The sequence below is a fragment of the Dermacentor silvarum genome, chromosome 11 (assembly GCF_013339745.2).
Source record: "Dermacentor silvarum isolate Dsil-2018 chromosome 11, BIME_Dsil_1.4, whole genome shotgun sequence".
Lineage (NCBI taxonomy): Eukaryota > Metazoa > Arthropoda > Arachnida > Ixodida > Ixodidae > Dermacentor > Dermacentor silvarum.
In genome coordinates, this window is record NC_051164.1 from 103075943 (window position 1) to 103094588 (window position 18646).

General features: G+C 47.8%; 2 protein-coding genes and 1 long non-coding RNA gene across 16 annotated transcripts in view; 1 reads left to right on the top strand and 2 right to left on the bottom strand.

The window, feature by feature from the left end:
- Positions 1-16152, bottom strand: part of LOC119433390 (kinesin-like protein KIF2A) — a 119453-nt gene extending 103301 nt beyond the window's left edge. Inside the window, exon 1 of the mRNA XM_049659406.1 lies at positions 15939-16152. Coding sequence (XP_049515363.1) covers positions 15939-15999 — 61 coding nt within the window. The 5' untranslated portion in view covers positions 16000-16152. The remainder of the gene's footprint in view (positions 1-15938) is intronic.
- LOC119433391 (dystrophin) overlaps positions 1-18646 on the bottom strand; it is a 96062-nt gene that overhangs the window by 36003 nt on the left and 41413 nt on the right. The window lies entirely within an intron of this gene.
- LOC125941647 (uncharacterized) overlaps positions 1-18646 on the top strand; it is a 55379-nt gene that overhangs the window by 33868 nt on the left and 2865 nt on the right. The gene's annotated exons all lie outside the window — the stretch shown is intronic.

The following is an 18646-nucleotide window of genomic DNA, read 5'->3' on the forward strand; positions in this document are numbered from 1 at the left end:
ATCCTAATGCGCATTAAAACGCTTCCATACTATTGTAACTTAAGGGTTTTTCATTCCACCAAGTTACTATCTTAGCCACTTGGGAGCCAAACGTCATCGTTCTGCAGTTTCCAAAATGGCGGCACCCACGTCGTCGGCAAGCTCCGCAAACAAGATATTGTAAACTTTTTTATGAGTCGTTAAGGTGGACCTGCGCTACTTTTTCACTTTATGTATGTAGAGGGACACTCTAGAAACTAGTCTAGAATGTAAAAGTTGCTTTGCGCTGGCTCTGTTCTAGAAGATATGTTTTGCACGTGGTGTGTTGCATATGTGCAACACTGGGCAGAAAATGCCATAATTTCAGCTGTTGCATATATGCAACATTGTTCTTCTACATGAAATGCGTCCTCTATATTGTGACGTGCATTCATGTAACTGCAGCTAAGGTCTCTCTGCCTTGATAATGGGTGGCTCAATTTCCCTTTTTAACGATTTTTCAGGCATCTACTATCATTTAAACCTCAATGTTCTGTGCTGGAGATGTTCTTCAGGACGGGACTTATAAACATGCACAGGGTTCGTGTTTACTGGCATAGCGGAAGTAGATACGAATTAGTGGCCCAGGTTATGTCTCGAAACAGGTTTGAGAAAATAACAAGCCACTTGCATTTCTTTGATAATGAAGCGGCCACTGAAAAAAATTAAGGGCCAGTTCCCCCATGATCGTGTCCTCGTGTAGAAAAAACTATCATCAGCACTGGCTCGAGCGTCGTAGTCTTCCGCAGCTCGCTCGTTGGCGACCCTCGGTTGGCGCTCGTGCCGTGGGAAGCCGTGCCGAGCACGCGCTCGTGCCATTGCTCCAGCGTTCGTCGTCGTCGTCTGCTTCCACAGCTGGCTGCGCTGCCGCTAATAATTGCAGCGTAGAATTTCACTTCACTTCTGTCGTCCTAATGGGGAGACAACGTTTACGAGGGTATTAGCCATTGCGTCCATGGCTCACTTCCTTGCGCACCAACGTGACTGGCTTGCCCTAAGAAAAAAAGTCAGCAGTGGACGAAATCTTGATCCCTTTCCGTGGACGTTCTTACATCCGTCAATACATGCCTAATAAACCGAAAAGCAAATGGGGCCTGAAGCTTTGGGTGCGTTCCGGAGAATCAGGTCTGTGCTGCGATTTTTATGTATACCAACACTGCAACAAAGGTTTTTATGGCTACCAGGATGGCTACCAGCTTCGACTTGGAGCTGGTGTTGTGCTCCAGTGGTGTTCGAGCGTTCCGAAGCGAGACGAAAATCTAGTTGTCGCTGACAACTTCTTTACTGGCCCTCACCTTGTAGAAGAACGGACAAAAATGGGGATCTCCTACATTGGCACAGTCCCCGAAAACAGACTGAAGTGCGGCAAGTTCATGGATGATAAATTGATGAAAAGCGAGGTCTGGGTACTTATGATACTTCTGTTGCCTCCTGTGATCAAAAGACAATGGTGGCCGTGAATTGATATTACAACCGCTGTGTGACTCTCCTTTCCAACTGCATTGGTGCCAACCCGGTTACCTCCGTGAAAATATGGGATAGCAAGAAAAAAAGGCATGTCGTCTTAGATTATCCAGCGATCATTCCTGCCTATAAAAGATCGATGGGCGGCGTGGACTTTCTTGACAAAATCTGCTTCTCATATCGTTGTTCCGTCAAAACGCAGGTAGATGTATTTATTTTACCATACGCTGAATATGGCTGCTGTTAATCTATGGCTCCATGTAGAAGAGTATCCTTCAGCAGCAGGGATCGTCGCCCACGCTCCTGAGGGAATTCCTCTCTGAGCTTGCTACAAGCCTTATCTTGCAAAACAAGTGACCACCAGGGCACCCTTCAATTGAGAATGTCACACCACTCAAGAAAGTGTGCCTAAATGTCCTTCGCGACGTCAGAACCGACAGCAAGGAACACTGGCCCACATGGAATACACGGCGGAACCGCTGCAAGGCGTGCCCAGAGGCGTAGACGCATGTCTCTTGTTGGAAGTGTCAGATGATGCTTTGTTTGAACAGGGATCGCAACTGTTTTGTAACTTACCACCAGTAGGCTGCGAACAGGCCTACTTATGCTTTGTGTTGTTTTGGATGTTATATGCGCCAAAAGGTTGTTCACTTAGCTTGGCCTCAGTCTTATACATTACTGCCCAGTGTTGCATATATGCAACACTCCATAATTAATTCACAGACTATACCTTTGAATTTTTTATTGAATATTGGTCCTCCCAGTGACTCTAAGAATACGAGGAAGAAATATTTTAAAATTTGGAATAGCGTTTCACATACTGGGAATTAATGGGTTAAAAAATAAAGTGATTGCATTAAATCCTAGATAAGTGCATTCTACATATCCTAAAAATTACGCTCATCAAATGTGGTCTTGATTGGACCACAATAAGTACAGAAAATGTTGTACACAAACGCCTTGTTTTGCCCAAAATATGAAGTTGAGAAAAATGCGATTGAAAGTTATAAAAATTGTTTACTTCTGTTAATTATTATTATTACTTTCCGGGGAGATTGTAATGCGGCAAAGCTAACCTTGGAGAGAAATAGCTTAGGCCTACCACCTTGCACGAGCCCAATGGCGTGCGACACCGCGGTTTGACGCATCGCACGCTTGAAAATGTGTCATCTGTGCCTTTTCTTGCCACCTAGAGTGCTTTAACCGAGTTTATTATACTTTTCCCGATCATTTCTGGCTCCGATTTCTTCATATGTGAAATAGGAGAAATCAATGTTGCTGAAACTAAAAACACAAAACCTATCTCTTTAATGAAAATCGCCTTTTTTGACCCGCCTCTCCCATTAATGATCATGGTGTCTGCACGTAAAATTAACCCCAGAATTTGATTTACATATCAGAACGCGGCCTCGAAAAAAAAAAAATAAAAAAAAACGAGGTTGAAAAACCACTGCCACAAAATGTCAGCTAAACGAGACAGTTGTTCAAGCGCACTCGTTAATGCACACCTATATACTTCCACTATAAAATGCAATACTCTGAACAAGTAACACCTGAATGCGGTGCGAGCGAGAAACCAGTCGAGTGCGCGGTGAAACAATGTTACCCACAACCCTAGAGGCAGGAACTCTAGGGTTGTGGTGCAACTTTCCACAGGGAAACTGGATTGCGGTACCGAAAGCCATGCTCCGGAACAGAAGAAGAAAACAAAAAGGGAAACGCTCGTCACATCCCACGAGACAAAAGGAAAAAAAAAAAAATGAAGATCACGGTAATGGAAAGAGACAGTTCCGCGAAAGCGCAACATGGTGTCGACAACAGAAGCCGCTACTGCGGACGGCGAGAGAACAGGTTTCAACGCGGCAAGACGGCAAAGAGCGGCAAAAACAGACGAGGAATTCTCAATGCCACGAAAACGAAGAAAATTCGAGAGGGAAGCGGGGGAGGAGGAGACCGCGTTGAGTTAAGTTATGCAAGCGAGACGGAACTGCCGCCAAGCCATCGGCTGCAACCACCCACACATACCTCGCCGCCGTCGTGTATAGTCTCACTCTCCCCCACACTGCGGCATAATGTCCAAGTGTACAGCGCCGGTCGGAAGCGAAGGACACCCCACGCGGATTTGCGCGGCGGAAACTGAGCGACCAGAAAACCGAGACTGGGGAAGACCAAGGTCTCAGACACTGAATGACCATTACCGAATCACGCAAAACGAAACGTAAAGGCAAGGCTCGTAAGCAACGGCAAAGCAATGAATGGCCACTGAGCGACGTAGCTTGGCATCTAGGTTTCTGTGCTGTTACGTATACTTGTTTATTTGGAAGCTCTTTTGTTGTACGTGCTTTGGCCCTGGCTGTGCTATAGTTGTCTACACCTCCGCACATTTTTGTATGCCAATTTTATTTTTATGGTTTTCGTTTGTGTATTTGTGTGCATAGTCGCTGTAGCTCGCAATGTCGCAATAGCGCACCCGAGTATGTTTGCATACCCAAAGCCTCCCACGCTCCGCTTGCGTTATGTTGCACTCTATCCTTTTGCGTTGTTAGGGAGTTCCGGGTTGAGCGTTCCTAAACTTTGGGTGCGAAGTGTTAGATTTTGCGCACCCGAAGTTTCGGGACGCAACCTTTGACGACAAAAAAAAAAAAAAGAAAGAAAGAAATGCCGCAGAGCCATCGAGCTGGAATCTATATACAGCGAAGCTTTGTGTGAGTGCAGAAAGAGTCGAAACACCACTACACGCACGCGAGCAAACACGCGCGCACACACAAATTATACCAAGCCTGTCAAGCGGAGTTGCCGACTACTAGCGAGTACGATGGACGCATCGTGGTTTCAGAAGCAGCATTGCGCTACGTACATCGCGCAATTCGAATCCACTCTAACCGCAGGAAGCGTTCACTCGCTCATTATCGTGCAACCGCAGTTGCGCGAAGGCGAACTTTCAGGCTTTTATTGCGATAGTAACTATATGGACACTCCAAGCGGATTTCTGCCGTCGTCGTCGCCGTGGGTTGCCGTAAAAATTCCAAGGGCGATAAAATGGCCGCCGCGCGCTGTATGTGCGAGTGAAAGCGCGCGCTTTCACGGAGAGCGAACGCACGACAGAGAGAAAACGCGACGTCTTCCGTCGTGCAAAAGGCCGTGGGGGATGGGAGGAGGCTGTGGCACCAACTGCGTATCTTGCGACCGGGCGTAAGGGGAAGTGGCGACTCAATCTCGCACGCGAAATGAGGAAAGCGGGAAGGCAGCGCGGGAGGAAGGGGTGCGGCTTCTACTCGGCCACCAACTGCACACTTGTAAACATTGCGCGGCTCCGGGCGGTCGCGCGCACCGTATACTGAAAGCGATCTGCACACGGCTCCTGCCTTTGTATGCGCTGTGCCTTTCGCCGCTCAGTTTCCGTTGAAGCGTAGACTGCACGAACCTTCGCTCGCTGCTGCCGCTACAGCGCTTGCTCACGCCAGCGTTTTGACAGTAGTTGTCTGCGGTCATCGAGTGTGATCTATCCATGTTTGATTGTGCGCGCTGACACCATGCTGGCTAATTCTGTTAGTAAGCGAATGTGTCCAATCTTATGCAGCCGATAAAACTACTATCCTTACTCCGTATAGCTCTACTAATTTGCTATCAATTCATGCTTCGTCTTTCGGGCGAAACTGCGACTTTTTTTCTTTCCCCGCACGGCCAGCGCGCCGCGGATGCGAGCGCTTCTGGTGGTGCTGCTGCACGGAACCCAGCAGCGAGCGCGACGCGCGTGCTCCGCCGTGACTGGTTGGCCTATTCGGCAAGGAAACAGCCAGGCCACAGCTCCCACGGTCACGAAACCCGGTGTAGTTGCCACGGGAAAGCTTTGATCTTAAAAGCAACTCCTATAGTGGGGGAGTCAGGAAAATTACCTACTTTATGTCAACGATAGGCGTTCGGAAGAAGCCACGACTCAGACATCCGCAATAGTTATCCCCGCCTCAGAGTAGTCAGAAAATGGAAAATCTAAAACTCCCCAATAGCTTTTCTAAAACAACTCTCAGTTGCTTCCCAGTAGATGTACATGTGTCATGTGAAATACTCATTCCGAACATTAAATAAAATACACGCGTAACTGTATAAAAGTGACTTAATTATGGTCTTAACGTTCGGCACTAAACTTTGCACTAAATCTGCACTAAGCTCATTTCGACCACTCACGTCACAGACGACAAAAGGCTCGCGAAGTGAGTTCTGAATAACGCGAGATACATGAAATTTCAAGATGCATCAACTTGCGAATCCATCACGCGATGCTTAGTCGTCTATGTGTGCGTACGTCAAGTGTCAAAAAAACTAAACGCCGTTCCAATTACTGGTACTAATTAAACCCATTTTTCGTATGTCGTCGGCGCCGCAGCTAAGTCTTGCACGGTGCCCCTGCAACCACGTGCACTATTTGCCATACAGAACGGGCGGCTTGCACGCGGAGACGTTGCTTTCAGCATATAACCAAACAGCTTAAACGAAATGTATCTTTCACATTCATATTTGACTGAGGGATTTAACTTTTGATGCCCTTCATATAGTTTATTACCCAGTGTTACAGCAGTCGTGAGGTTTGAAAGTAGCCCTGCATTGCGTCACGTTAGACCTGATCACTGCGTAGTGTGCTGCACTAGTGTGCCCCTTCTGATTTAACCACAGATGAGATTGGCAGCATTAAAGCAGATAAATGTACGAGTAAATAGGAAATGACTTAAAGAAAAAAATTACGGGGTTTTACGTGCCAAAACCACGATCTGATTATGAGGCACGCCGTAGTGGGGGACTCCGGAAATTTGGACCACCTGGGGTTCTTTAACGTGCACCTAAATCTAAGTACACGGGTGTTTTCGCATTTCGCCCCCATCGAAATGCGGCCGCCTCGGCCGGGATTCGATCCCGCGAGTAAAAGATCGATGGTATATTCCGGAAAATAGGATGCAGATTGATCTCGGTGAAACGTTACGACTGTTAGTAGAATGCTCGGTGGTTACTAGAATCCAGATAGTAAAACACGCGGGCAAGTGAGCACACAACAAGAGCGCTCACGGGCAGCCGACGGTTTTATTTTTGCCCACGGCAAAACACAGTACGAAGGGAGGGAGAATCGCACAAAAAAGATCGGCTAAGGATATGTTGCCGCGCGCAAAAATAAAACCTCCAGCCCCACGCGAACCCGAACGCCGAGAACCGCAACAGCGAACCGCAGCTACAGCACTAACCGACGAAAGTGGAGCCACTGAACGCGCCTAACCGAAACTATAAACAGGCGGCTAAGGCATGCCGTCCACTTTCTGTTCACAGCACGGTCCTCGATGCCGTTTAAGGAACAAGCCACTTCCCACTTCGCGAAGCCTCGTCAGGAAGGAAGACACGCCAGGGAGGTGACGGCCAGACTAGACAAGACGTACATGAAAAACCGATAAAGCGAGGAAAGGAACGAGACGACGAGAAGCGGCGCCGATGAGGAAGAGCTCGCGCCTCGGAAAATCGGTGCACCGTTATGGAAGTTGGTGCGCAGAACTAAACACACAGGCCAGGATGGCGGGCATTGCAGTGTCGTAGACGGTAGCCGCTGAAGTTACTCAAAATCACTTTTCGCCACAAAAAGCACAATGTATCGCGAGCGTAGAACGTACCACAGATGAATTTGTATTGGAGCAAAAGGTTCGAGAGTCATATAGGGTTGTTTGACGGCCGAACATTTCTCTAGACATTCACACGGAAATTGTCCAAATTGCGTTGTTCGAGCAGGTCGTTTCACGACCGTTTTGTTTTCCATTTCTTCCACCATTTACATTAGGCACCCCGTTTGTCTAACGTCGTAATGTTCAGCGATTGCGCGCCTTCTGCGCACGGCTGCTACAACACTGACAAGGTCGCGAAATACCAAAAACCCATCTGCATGAAGCATCGAAACAAGCCAGCACAGACAACGGGTTAGTTAACCGCTATTTGCATGTGGCATGCCTATACAAGGAGTCCTCCGTTCGCTGAACTGTGACGCTCCCGAAGACGCCCGCAATAAAACCGCCCAACTCCTTGGCTCACATTACGGTGCAAGGTTAATAAATTGCCTATAAAAGGCTATAGATAATCTCGCGCAGAGGACCTACATCTAAAATGTTTTTTTTTTGTTTTTTTTTACATTGATGAACTTGAAAAAAAAAAAAGGGGGGGGAGGGGTACCAGCGAATACACAAGGACGTGTACCCAATGAAAATGAGTTAGACACGGACGGACGCTGGTAAATGCGCCTCATTTCTACATAGGAGAGCCCGAAAAACGTCTGCCTATTTCACGGCAAGTGTCTCCTCGTCACCTCGCAACTGCAACAAGTAGTGCACCGTATTGGCGACCCGAGGACAGTTACGAGGCCTCAAGAACAAGGCTCAGTGACCGGGCGGTGCCAAGCAGGGAGGAGACGGACCCCCCCGTTTCGAAGGGCGCACACAAACCGTGGCGGCGGCGGGGAGCGACGTCTCCAAATAAGGAGACAAGGCGCTCGCGCGCTAACCGGCGACGACGAAGACGTGTGGGACGCACGCGAGCACCCGTGCATTCTATTCTGTTAAGAAGCGGGGAAGGGAAGGCAACCCGCAAAAACACCCTCTCTCCGGCGCAGGCCAGAGTCTGCCCACATGGTGCGCGGGCAACATTGGGCCAACGTTGGGCCAGCCGCGAAGACAGCTCATGCGGAGAAATACCGAGCACCGGTCGCCCTTACGCGCCTAGCTGCCAAACGGAAACACGCGGTCTCTACATCTGCATCTCTCCCCCCGAGCCCTGACTGCGAGCCACACTTGTTGAAAGGGGACGAGGGGTAGAGCTCCTCGATAGGCATGACGGAAAAAGCAACTCCTAGTGGGGGAGCCAAAATTGCCTATTTTATGTCAACGAAAAGCGTCCGGGAGGAGCCATGACTCAAACATTCGCAATCGTTGTCTTCCCCCCTCAGAGTAACCAGAAAATGAAAAGAAAAAGGGGGGGGGGGGGCGGCGTGTGGTGACGGCCGACTAACGGTGATGGAACTGAAACTAAGTGCTTCAGTTCCTGGCGGCCGTGGCGCCGTCACTTCGCGCCCCAGAGCCTCGAAGTTTTCACTGGCAAGCGTGCCGCCGAGGACTACTGCAGCGATTATTAAACGGATGACTGCGAATACCACCATTAGAACTCCGAGTCCATATCACGCATTCAAACGGTTACCCCATATCAAGAGCAGTGCACATGACGTCACAACGTCACAAGCCGGTGATACGCCGCAAATAACACCTTGCCGAGCATTATTTGTGCTAAAGCGGTAGACTCAAGGCTGTATTAACCTATTGGCCGGGGGGGGGGACTGCAGCCCCGGGCCCCCGACATTTAGGAGGCTCCATGACAAATGTTTCCTTGACAGGCTCCTAATTTTAAAAAGCTCCTCACCAGGGCCCTCGTCACGTTATAAAGAAGTGTTTCGTAGTAGCCGAAGTAAACGCAAACAATCTGGTGCGACAAGGTGACGTGCCTTTCGTGCAAAGAGGTTGTCTTTGGACATATGCTTTGGACCAGCACCCGCGAGGTACTTATCGCCTATATGAGACGAGAATACACATCTCTTAGTACAAGTGCTTTCCTGTATTCGCCTAAATTGAAGGCCACATATGCATAGCAACTTAAAGTGTCCATGCATAACTAAAATGTTCTGCTTTACAACACTGTTCTCTTTTTCCCGAGTGATGGAGCACTTCGTGGATTTGTGATAACTGTACGGTCAAATGATAGCGACGCGCTCGTTAGACAATAAGCGTTAGATGACCTAACATGAGGAAAACAAGTTTTCTGAAAGTAGAAATGTTGCAAAGATTATACCAAGATGCAAGGTGCCCTCGTATGTTCATAGGCATGTAACCTTTTATCTGATAAAACTTGAAAACAGCAGGCGAAACTTAGAATTAACAGTCAAAATATTTCGCATCTTAACCGATCACCGTGAGTCATCGTCAGTGGAGTCCGTGGCAAGTTTAGCCCCTGGCGTACCCCCCCCCCCCCCCCAAAAAAAAAAAAAAAAAAAAAAAAAACTCGGGTCCAGTATTCATCACTATTCCTGCCCCTCTCGTGACGTCATCCTGGTGATACGCTAGACTCCACACCTTCTGGAGCCGCAACCAGGCTGTAAAATGCCATACAATGGGTTATTACGCGTTGTAATCCGCGACGTAAGAATACGGAATACGGAAAAATACGGAGAAAAAGTGACAAATGCTTTGCGAAGTCGACTGAAATAAGACATCGGCACGATAGTATAATTATGCGCCTATTTAATCAATAGTCGAAAGGCTCGTGCCCCGTGACATCGCGCGGGTGACGTCAGGCTAGCTTTCCCACGTGGCGCAGTGTAAAAATACAGTCGACCGATTAATTTCACGGGACACGAGATTCGTGAAAATGCTTAATTCCCATGACGAGGAGGCATACAGCCTCGGGATTCAAAACTTCAGCACAGCAGCTTTGCGACCTACACAGTAACTGAATTCAATGGAAGCGCCACGCCTTAACAGGGCAGAAATTCCCATTTGTCGAGCGTGTACAGATAAGGCTACTTCCGTTATGACGCGAAGTTTTACAAGGGACGGGAAAGAAACGCGAAACGAGCCGCAGACTAGCAACCAGTTTTTTTCCGTCCCTTGTCTATCGCGCTGTTCATCGTCAGTATGGAGTACCGACTCGCCCATCGTTCAATACCTTTAAATTAGTCCCTTCGTTACGGCAAGCTCCGTTTTTTGGCACAGCTGGCAACGCTACAAAGGATACTAGACTTCTTGCAATCGCGACCGAAACAAATAGCGCGTCACATAATTCGATGCAATATTAGGTCTCATACTTTTAATGGCGCAAGATATGACGCATTTAGTACATGGAACTAGGCGTCCCATTTAGCACCGAACTCGCGAAGTGACGTTTACAGGCGTACGCGACATGCGAAATTCGAACATTAGAGGACTTCGGAGACAAGGTACGCATACGTTTCGGCGTCACTGGGAGTTAGACGACGCCTTGCTCGACAAAACCACGTGGGTACATTTATCGAACACGAGTCACCGTGTACTCTTATCGGATGACGGCAATGTTTTTTCCCAACGTCGCAACTTCTCATAGCAGTCCACTTCTGACCGCGAAGTATCGCAACAGTACATGAGGGTGGGCGTACACAAGCGTGACTTACGATACATGGCTGCTCAGACGACGTTCAACGAGCCAATTAACGGCGCGCATCGAGGCGTGCTATAAAAGATGACGGTGCAATAACAGTGCACGCTACCTACCTATGCACGAAATCTTCAGCAGCTGGTACGATTAGGAAGCCGTCCTCAGAAGTATCGGCAGAAGTCCCACATCGTGCTGTATTTATTCAAGAACGCAAGGTGTACTGAAACACATTCTAGAAGTTTAAAGGAAGTACTACGCGCTTTAAGATACTTTAGCTCGATACCACATATCGGTCCCGGTGACATCGACATTATGACTTCATGCTACGCGACGTCATCAAGTTTTTCTGTGTCGATAAGGATAGGTACGATAATGTCGCTCATAAAAGCGCGGTGCCCCCGAGCTTTTTTTTCCTGTCTCTGTCTTTTTACTCTATTTGACATTTATTGCGATATCAATTATATGGGACACTCCAGGCGCATTTCTGCCATAGCCGACGCAATTACTCGTAATTCCAAATACTCGTAATCGGCCGTATAATTACTCGTGACCCCATTCGCAATTACTCGTAAGCGAATGCTTACGAGTAATTATACTACAAGGCCGATAAAGCTGCTATCCTGTAACGCACTTTGAATTTTTAGCACCGACATTCAATGTGTGTTCCTTGTGCTTTTTTGATATGGCCTCTGAAGAGTTGCGCCGCACAATCGTTGCCCACCACAAGCAGGGTATGACGATTGCAGAGATCGCGAAGATGCTCAAATTGCAGCGTGTTCAAGTCCATCGCTTCGTCAAACGTCTTCAGGAGACAGGGTCGGGTTGTAATGCAGTGATTTGGGCTTGTTGGTATGACATCGTGAGGCTTATAGCGCGTGAAAAGACAAAGACGTGACACACAGGTAGCGCCTGTGTGTGTCACGTCTTCCTTAGTCCTTGTCTTTTCACGCGCTATAAGCCTCACTAGGAGGACAGGGGGCGTCAAGGACCGACAGCGAAGCGGGAGGCCTCGAACGGCAAGAACCCGTGAGCTGTAATTGGCCGTCAGCAAGAAAATCAAAAGAAATCCACTGAGAAAACTCGCCTAAGAGGAAGGAGTTAAACTTGACCTTGCAGCTACTCGTGAAAGAGGACCTTAAAGCTCACGGTGCGCAAACCATCGCAAGGACAGCTGTTCACGAACCAAATGAAGGCCTCCGGACGAGAAAAGTGCCGCAGGATGAAGCAGCCGAGCCGCGATGAGGCCCTGAACTGGATTCTCTTCACCGATTAGAAGATTTTCACCACCGAACCTACTTGGAATTCACAGAATTACCGAGAATTGTTGCCAACGGATTCTTCGCGAACTGTCATGAGTGAAGAAAAGAAAAAAAAGTTTTCCCAAGAGTATCATGGTCTGGGGCGGAATTTCAGGCCTTGGGACAACCAAGCTCGTTTTTGTGCCGAACGGGGTCAACTCAAAGCCGAGATGTACCGGGAACTGATCCTGGCGGGCGCGGTCATTCCCTGGGGTCAAGGGAATTGGCAGAAAACACTGACTGGTGGCTCCAGCAGGACTGGGCCCCAGCCCACGGAGCGAAGAATACTCTTGAGTGATGCGAGGTGAACTTTCCCGGATCCTGGTGCAAAATGCGTTCTACCCAAATCGCTCAAACGTGCGGAAAGCGTGGGGGAGAATCACTCCCCAAGACATCACGGCTATCATAGCCGTGATGTCTTCAAAGTTTGAAGAGTTTCCGGAAGAGTCCTCAAGCCTGTATGAAAGCACAAGGTGAACATTTTGAAACTGAAATTTGAGTTCTTCTACAGAATTGAATGGGCTTTCGAATAAAATCAAGCGTGCCTCGTTTTGTTAGTTCGTTGAAAAGTTAATTATGGTTCCTTTCTCGCGTTACAGTATATTCGGTCACTATATATATACGCCCTTTAGAAGCCTTCATTGTATACTTCGAAGCAATCATATTCCTCTAAACGCAAAAGGCAGTGTGTGCACGTAGATAATCACTGCGAATGGTTGCACGTGTAACCAAACATTTTGTCGAACGTGATCAATTCGCAGTGCCATAAGCCGTTTGAAGCCAGAAGGCCGAAGTTTACGCAAATCCGTGCACTAACCGTAGTGCTTTGCAACTGTAGTAGATGCTAGCGTCCAAGTTCAAAGTTTGACGCTTGTGGGCATGGCTCGACCCTTAGTGGGTCGAGCCAAGCCCACAAGCGTCAATTTTTGAAGGAAACTATGGGCCGAACTATCAAGGATGCCACGACGTCGCTGCTGAACAGACTAAACAAATGCACAGAACTATCGCTAAATGGAAGCTACAATGATGTCCGACGAGAGGGTTGCCGATAACTCCACGCGCGCGGTAAAATATTTGGACGGCAAAAATAAACAGTGCTAGACCGAAAAAAGGGCCAAACGCTGCCCGTGCTGTCAACAACGAAACCTACCCTCAAAACGAAGCGACGACAGGTAGTGAAAATACTCGGGATCTGAAATGCCGTAGACGGGAAACCGGACCAACACGCGTTCTCTTAGCGATGGCATACGCTTATTTTTGCTTCATTGCTCGGCGATGCGCGAAGAGCCGTTGAACTGTGACTAAGCGCGCCAGTGACCTCACCCTCCTTTTTTTTTGAAAATGCGGCGCCTGCCGCTGGTACAGCTGCAGCAGAGTAACCGCGCGCAGCTTTCTCGCAGCTTTATTATGTTGTTTTTCTAACTTTCTATTTTGAACACACTCATTCTCTTCCGGACGGAGCGCTCTAAAAAACGCCTGTCGCGTCGTCTGCTAGTGCAGATCGCTCGTTTGCCATTAAAACCGTGCAGTACTGACTGGAGCAGGCGTCAAGAAACGGGATGGAAACCACGAAGCTGTTTAACGAATTTCACAACGGGTAGTAATGTGTCAGCCACGGAGCGAGTGGACTTCTCGCACGTCAGACAGCACGTGAAAACCAAATAACGGCAGCGCCACGTGACCATTGGCGTAACCAGGATTGTTTTCGAGGGTCGGAACTCACTTCACCCCCGGTGTGCCCTGTCAAATTCCACCGTATCGTCAAATTGGGTAACGCCGGTATTTTGAGCCAATGTCCAGAAGTGCACCCTGGGGAAGGGGGCCGGCTGTTGTAGAACGTCGTTTTATGATAAGTATCCTTGGTACACAAATTTCAGGATGGGAAGAGAGGGGGAGGGGGCCGTTTCCGTGAAACCGTTTAATGAACTGTCCAGCGCGTGCCCGGAGACCGCCGGTTGGGGGGTCATAAGCCGCAAATAACAGTGCAGTGCACGGTTCTACCAAGTCTGGGCCGTGGGCGCACCCGTCAAAGCACACGAAAAATGATTGACAGACACACGCTCAAGGATGAACTGGGAACGTCGCAATGCGAAACCAAGAATGTGGGGCCATCCGGGACACCGCGTAGAATAAACGCAGAACGGCAACACAGCGAGATATGTAATGCGACAGGGCTAAAGCCTCGACAACGTGTTGCACACACGAGACAAGCGTGGTGACCAGGAGACCGAGCGAAGGGGCAGCTGAAAATGCCAAGCGAGCGACAGACGCGGGCATTCAGCGCCGGAAAAGTCGTGACAGGCCCTGTCACACAAGCGAACTGGGGGAAAGGCTGCGAAGAGCGACAAGAAAAAACAGCAAACACAAAACACGAGCAAGAGAGAGAGAGACGTAGCAACAAACCTGCTGCCTGGCACGACCGCCATCCCGCTAAACGGAAACCGAGTAAACAAAGCGGGACATGCGGATAGCGACCACGCGACCGCCGACATCACACACTCGCAGGTCAGTCGGCGAGCGTAAAAAACCGCTAGCTCGGCGAGGACTCTACAGAGGTACGCGCGAGAATCGCGCCTCGCGGAAAACAGACCAGCCCGCACCTTTTCTTTTTTTGCAAGTTGTTTTTATGTCAGTGCATTCTCACCCGCGCAAGTTCATTCTATGGCCAGAGGTTAGAAAAGACTCGTTTCTCGGCACCCCTCGTGGCTGGTATACAAGGAGAGACTATCGCAACGACTCTGGCACAAGTCGCCTCACCACGACGAGAAGCAGACACCGACGAGGCTGCTCGATGTGACCCAGAGATTATACATGGAAAAGGAGGCGACTCGGCTTCGCAATAAGTGGGCGACGAAACAAAACACGAGAAAGCACACAACCTGGACAGCATAAACAAGAAAAGAAACCAGATCGATGAAGAAAAAGAAAATAAAAAGAAATCGATCGGAAAGCAGTGCCAAGAGAAACAGTCGAGCGCCGAAACGCAACATTAAACGCACAACTCTGAATCTCGGTAAAGAAAAAACGCGCCGCGCCAGAGCAAGCCAGACACAGAGGGACAGCATTTAAACGAGTTAAACGACCGTGAATGTCTAGGCATGGCCTTGACGGGAGAGGGAGGGGCCGTGGGATCGGAGACGAAGCGGAGAGAGACCACAGCGCAAGCCGACATCCCACACTCTACGCTAATTCGTTTACGTGCTTGGTCGATTCCTTTTATTTCTTCCGGTTCTATGGAACTGTGGATGATGCGGCAGTGACGGCGTTCAATGGAAAGAGTGATGCATGCCTGGGCAGTCGTCGACGGTTGCGCTTTTCGAGGCAGATAACCACCACGGCATCTTAGCCCGCGCTTTCCGACGACACGGTCTTCACTGCGCTACGGTCAGTTACGGTGCCGCCTTCACGGAAGCGCGGATGATACGACAGCCTGCCCCAAAGCATGCTGCAATGCGCGCACGCCACTTATTTGTTTTTTTTCGTTGAGCAAACAGTCATTGTTTCACCGCGTAGCAGCCGACCCATTACGCAGTGAAGCCGTTACTTGGTGCACCTTGCGGTGCAGTTGTAACAAAAACGGTCTCGCGATAGCTCGCGAAGACAACTGCGCGATGCATGCAATTTGTTGGTTAGCACCGCTGGCACAGAAACCCACCCACGAAAGAAAAAATGAAAAAAAATTGGGGAGGTCCTGGGCGGCTATCGAGCTAACCGCCAAGCGACAGGCAGCTCTCTCGCATGCAGACCGCGTACACATACACCGCGCCTGCGCTTAATATAACAGTGAAACCCCCCGAACTTGGCGAGACCATTCCCCTGTCGTATAAACAAAATGAGCATCGCTCAGAAAGCGGGTCAGTCTCTTGCGTTTCTTATTTTTTTCTGCGGCGAGCCGAGCGCTGGCTCGCATCACCTTAGGGTTAGGTTCAATGAAAACGTCCGCCCAAGGCGAAGCCTCACCGTCCGTTCGTTGAATGTCAACGCTGGCGCCAATTCTTAGCCCTCCCAGTTGTGCAGCCATTTTGGTAGTGGACGCAACAGTCGGGTCGAATCAGGGCACAAATTATTCACGCGCACGCATTGACAGCTATAAAACTAGTATGAACGAACTCCTTCCCGAGACACAGTTTAAATAGGACTTTTACGATTGGCCATTGGTCGTTGGCTGACTTTGCTCGCTCCAGTGTGGCCAGCCGAACCAAGATTCAGCGCTACGTTTAGAAAAATTCAACCACTAAATAACAACAAAAAAGTTAAACGAACGTCATTGCTTACTATTTGCACTGATTTTTTTTCTACGCAAACAAACTTGATTTTAAATTTGGTATATGTCATGCCCGCTTCGCCTCACATTCCCTCGAAACTTTACGGCTGTCTACAACATGGCTCATGTGACGTATCTTTAAGTAGAAGCATTGCCTTTGAGATGCGTTTCACTATCTAGAGCGTGGATTTGCACGTAGCGTAGAAAGAACGCTGCCTTGCGCAATGGCTTAAACCGTTGCAGCGAATTAGATTGTGAAACTCACGAGCATTATAGCATAGTTTTATCAAGCTTCTATTTTATTTTTATTTTTTTCCATCTTCATAGCGCACGAAGCACGCTACGTGCAGCAGGACTTACGTGGCCTCCGAGGTTTCGGTGTAGCATCAGTCAGTCGAATCAGAATCTAAAAAGACGTGCGTTGGCCGCACTAGCCGTCCTGCAGCCGCCGAGAGACACGAGCGAGAACGACCGGCGACGTAAACATGTTTCCATAGAGTTTTAAAGACGATAGTCTTTCTTTGACTACCTAAACGCGAAAAACTTTGTCACTCGATTCAACCGCCCGGCCAAACCAACCAAGCCACTAGCACTGGTGGCACGGGGTCATACACGACATTATACAGCGCAAAGGAAACCTCAGGCCTATTTGAGACAAAATATATGTACATAACCGTGATCCACAGCGTTCATTTAATTAAGAATACACACTGGTCTGGTTTTTACGTTAGTAAATGAAATATCAACGCGTTAGAAATGGTGTCGAAGAGACGCTTCGCGTTCAAAACAAGCCGACTTCAAACCGCGGCTCTGTAGCCGGCTTTAAGCCAAAAGTAATAAAAGTTCCCAACAGATGTCGCGAGAGAAGGGCAATAGCGGGAAATTTGAATTGAATTCAGCAAAACCTCTATTGCATCCATTATGGGAGGAATGAGAGGGGAGGGGTAGAAGAGAGGGCGTTACGTATCAGGGGCGGCAGAAGACTATCGTATTTCGACGTCATTTGCAGCGAAGCAAGCAGATATGCGGCCAATTTTCTTGATAGTGAGAAACTCTATGCATGTTTCTGAAACCAGGCGTTTATTATTTACATGTCAAATTTACACGTATAAACGGATGCAGCCGATCTAAAATTACAGTAAATATTGCTGCTAACAGTATTATGACCGAAAAAGGCCATTTTGCAGTTTTGATTATACGATAATGCGCGCCTTATTTAAAATTGTTTCGGTGTAACAAAATTCGAGAGAGAGAGAGACTTTACATATAAGAGTGGCAGTCAACAATATTTCAAATTCAGATATTACGTGGAAACAATTTAGCCTGAACTATTTGTCATGATACCATGAGTGCATTCTTGTTGAACACAAATAAATCTAGCCAGGAATGTTGTGCAGCAATGTTTACAGCTACGTTGAAAAGTAAAATAAAATGGCAAAAGTGAATACATATTTTTCGCATCCTTTTGAGAGGATGTGCAAAATCACCCCAAAAACCATTAATAACAGCTTTATGTTAATCTATGTTAATCGAGTAAAATATTGAACACACTGCAGATATCACATCACATCACTTTATTTTCCTTAATCCCGTAAAACATATTTCATGACCTTTTAAGGCCTTATTTCGGGCACAACTTGTGCTGTACTTGACGTTTCTTCTATTAAATAAATGGCAGAGGTTGAACACCGGTACAATGGTATTGAGCTGTTTGCCTTGTTCCTTTGACATTTCATTTCCATTAATCAGTCAGCACATACATAGAGGATTTCATAGCTTGAGCCCATTGCCGAGTCTCTTAACATTTCTCGACTCTCTCCGGCATTGTAGAGCCGTTAGCTACAAATTTATTTCTTTCGTGCTTTTACTCAGCATTGTATTTCCATTAACGTGTGCGTTACTCCAAAATTTCCATTTAGAGTCTTTTTTTTTATTGTAACTTCCTAGTCGGTGCACACCTAATGTGCTTACATCCGTGAACTACACAACGGTCACACAAATGTGCCAGGAGTACTCAGATTCTGCCAAATAAAAGTTGTGCTTTGTAACGAATAACAGCAAGCCATTATTACTGTTTTCTTGAAGCATGGTTTGCTCATATTTAGCTTTATTTCACTTAGGCCTACTACTGTTTTTTTTTATAATTAAAAACCCAGTTACACAACAACGAAAAAGAATTCACTAGTTCCTTTTCACACTAATCACTGTGGACATTCTTGTTAACAGTATGCAGAGGACGCCGATACGGAAGCAGGCTGCTGCGACCGCATTCAACCACATTCCCAGGATTTGTAGCAAACTTTGTAGGAAACTTTTTTTTTTTTGTTATGGATTTAGAGGTTTTTACAAAGCATATGCAAGCATCAAATTAAAATTTTATTCGATGGCTTGAAAAAGAAGGAAT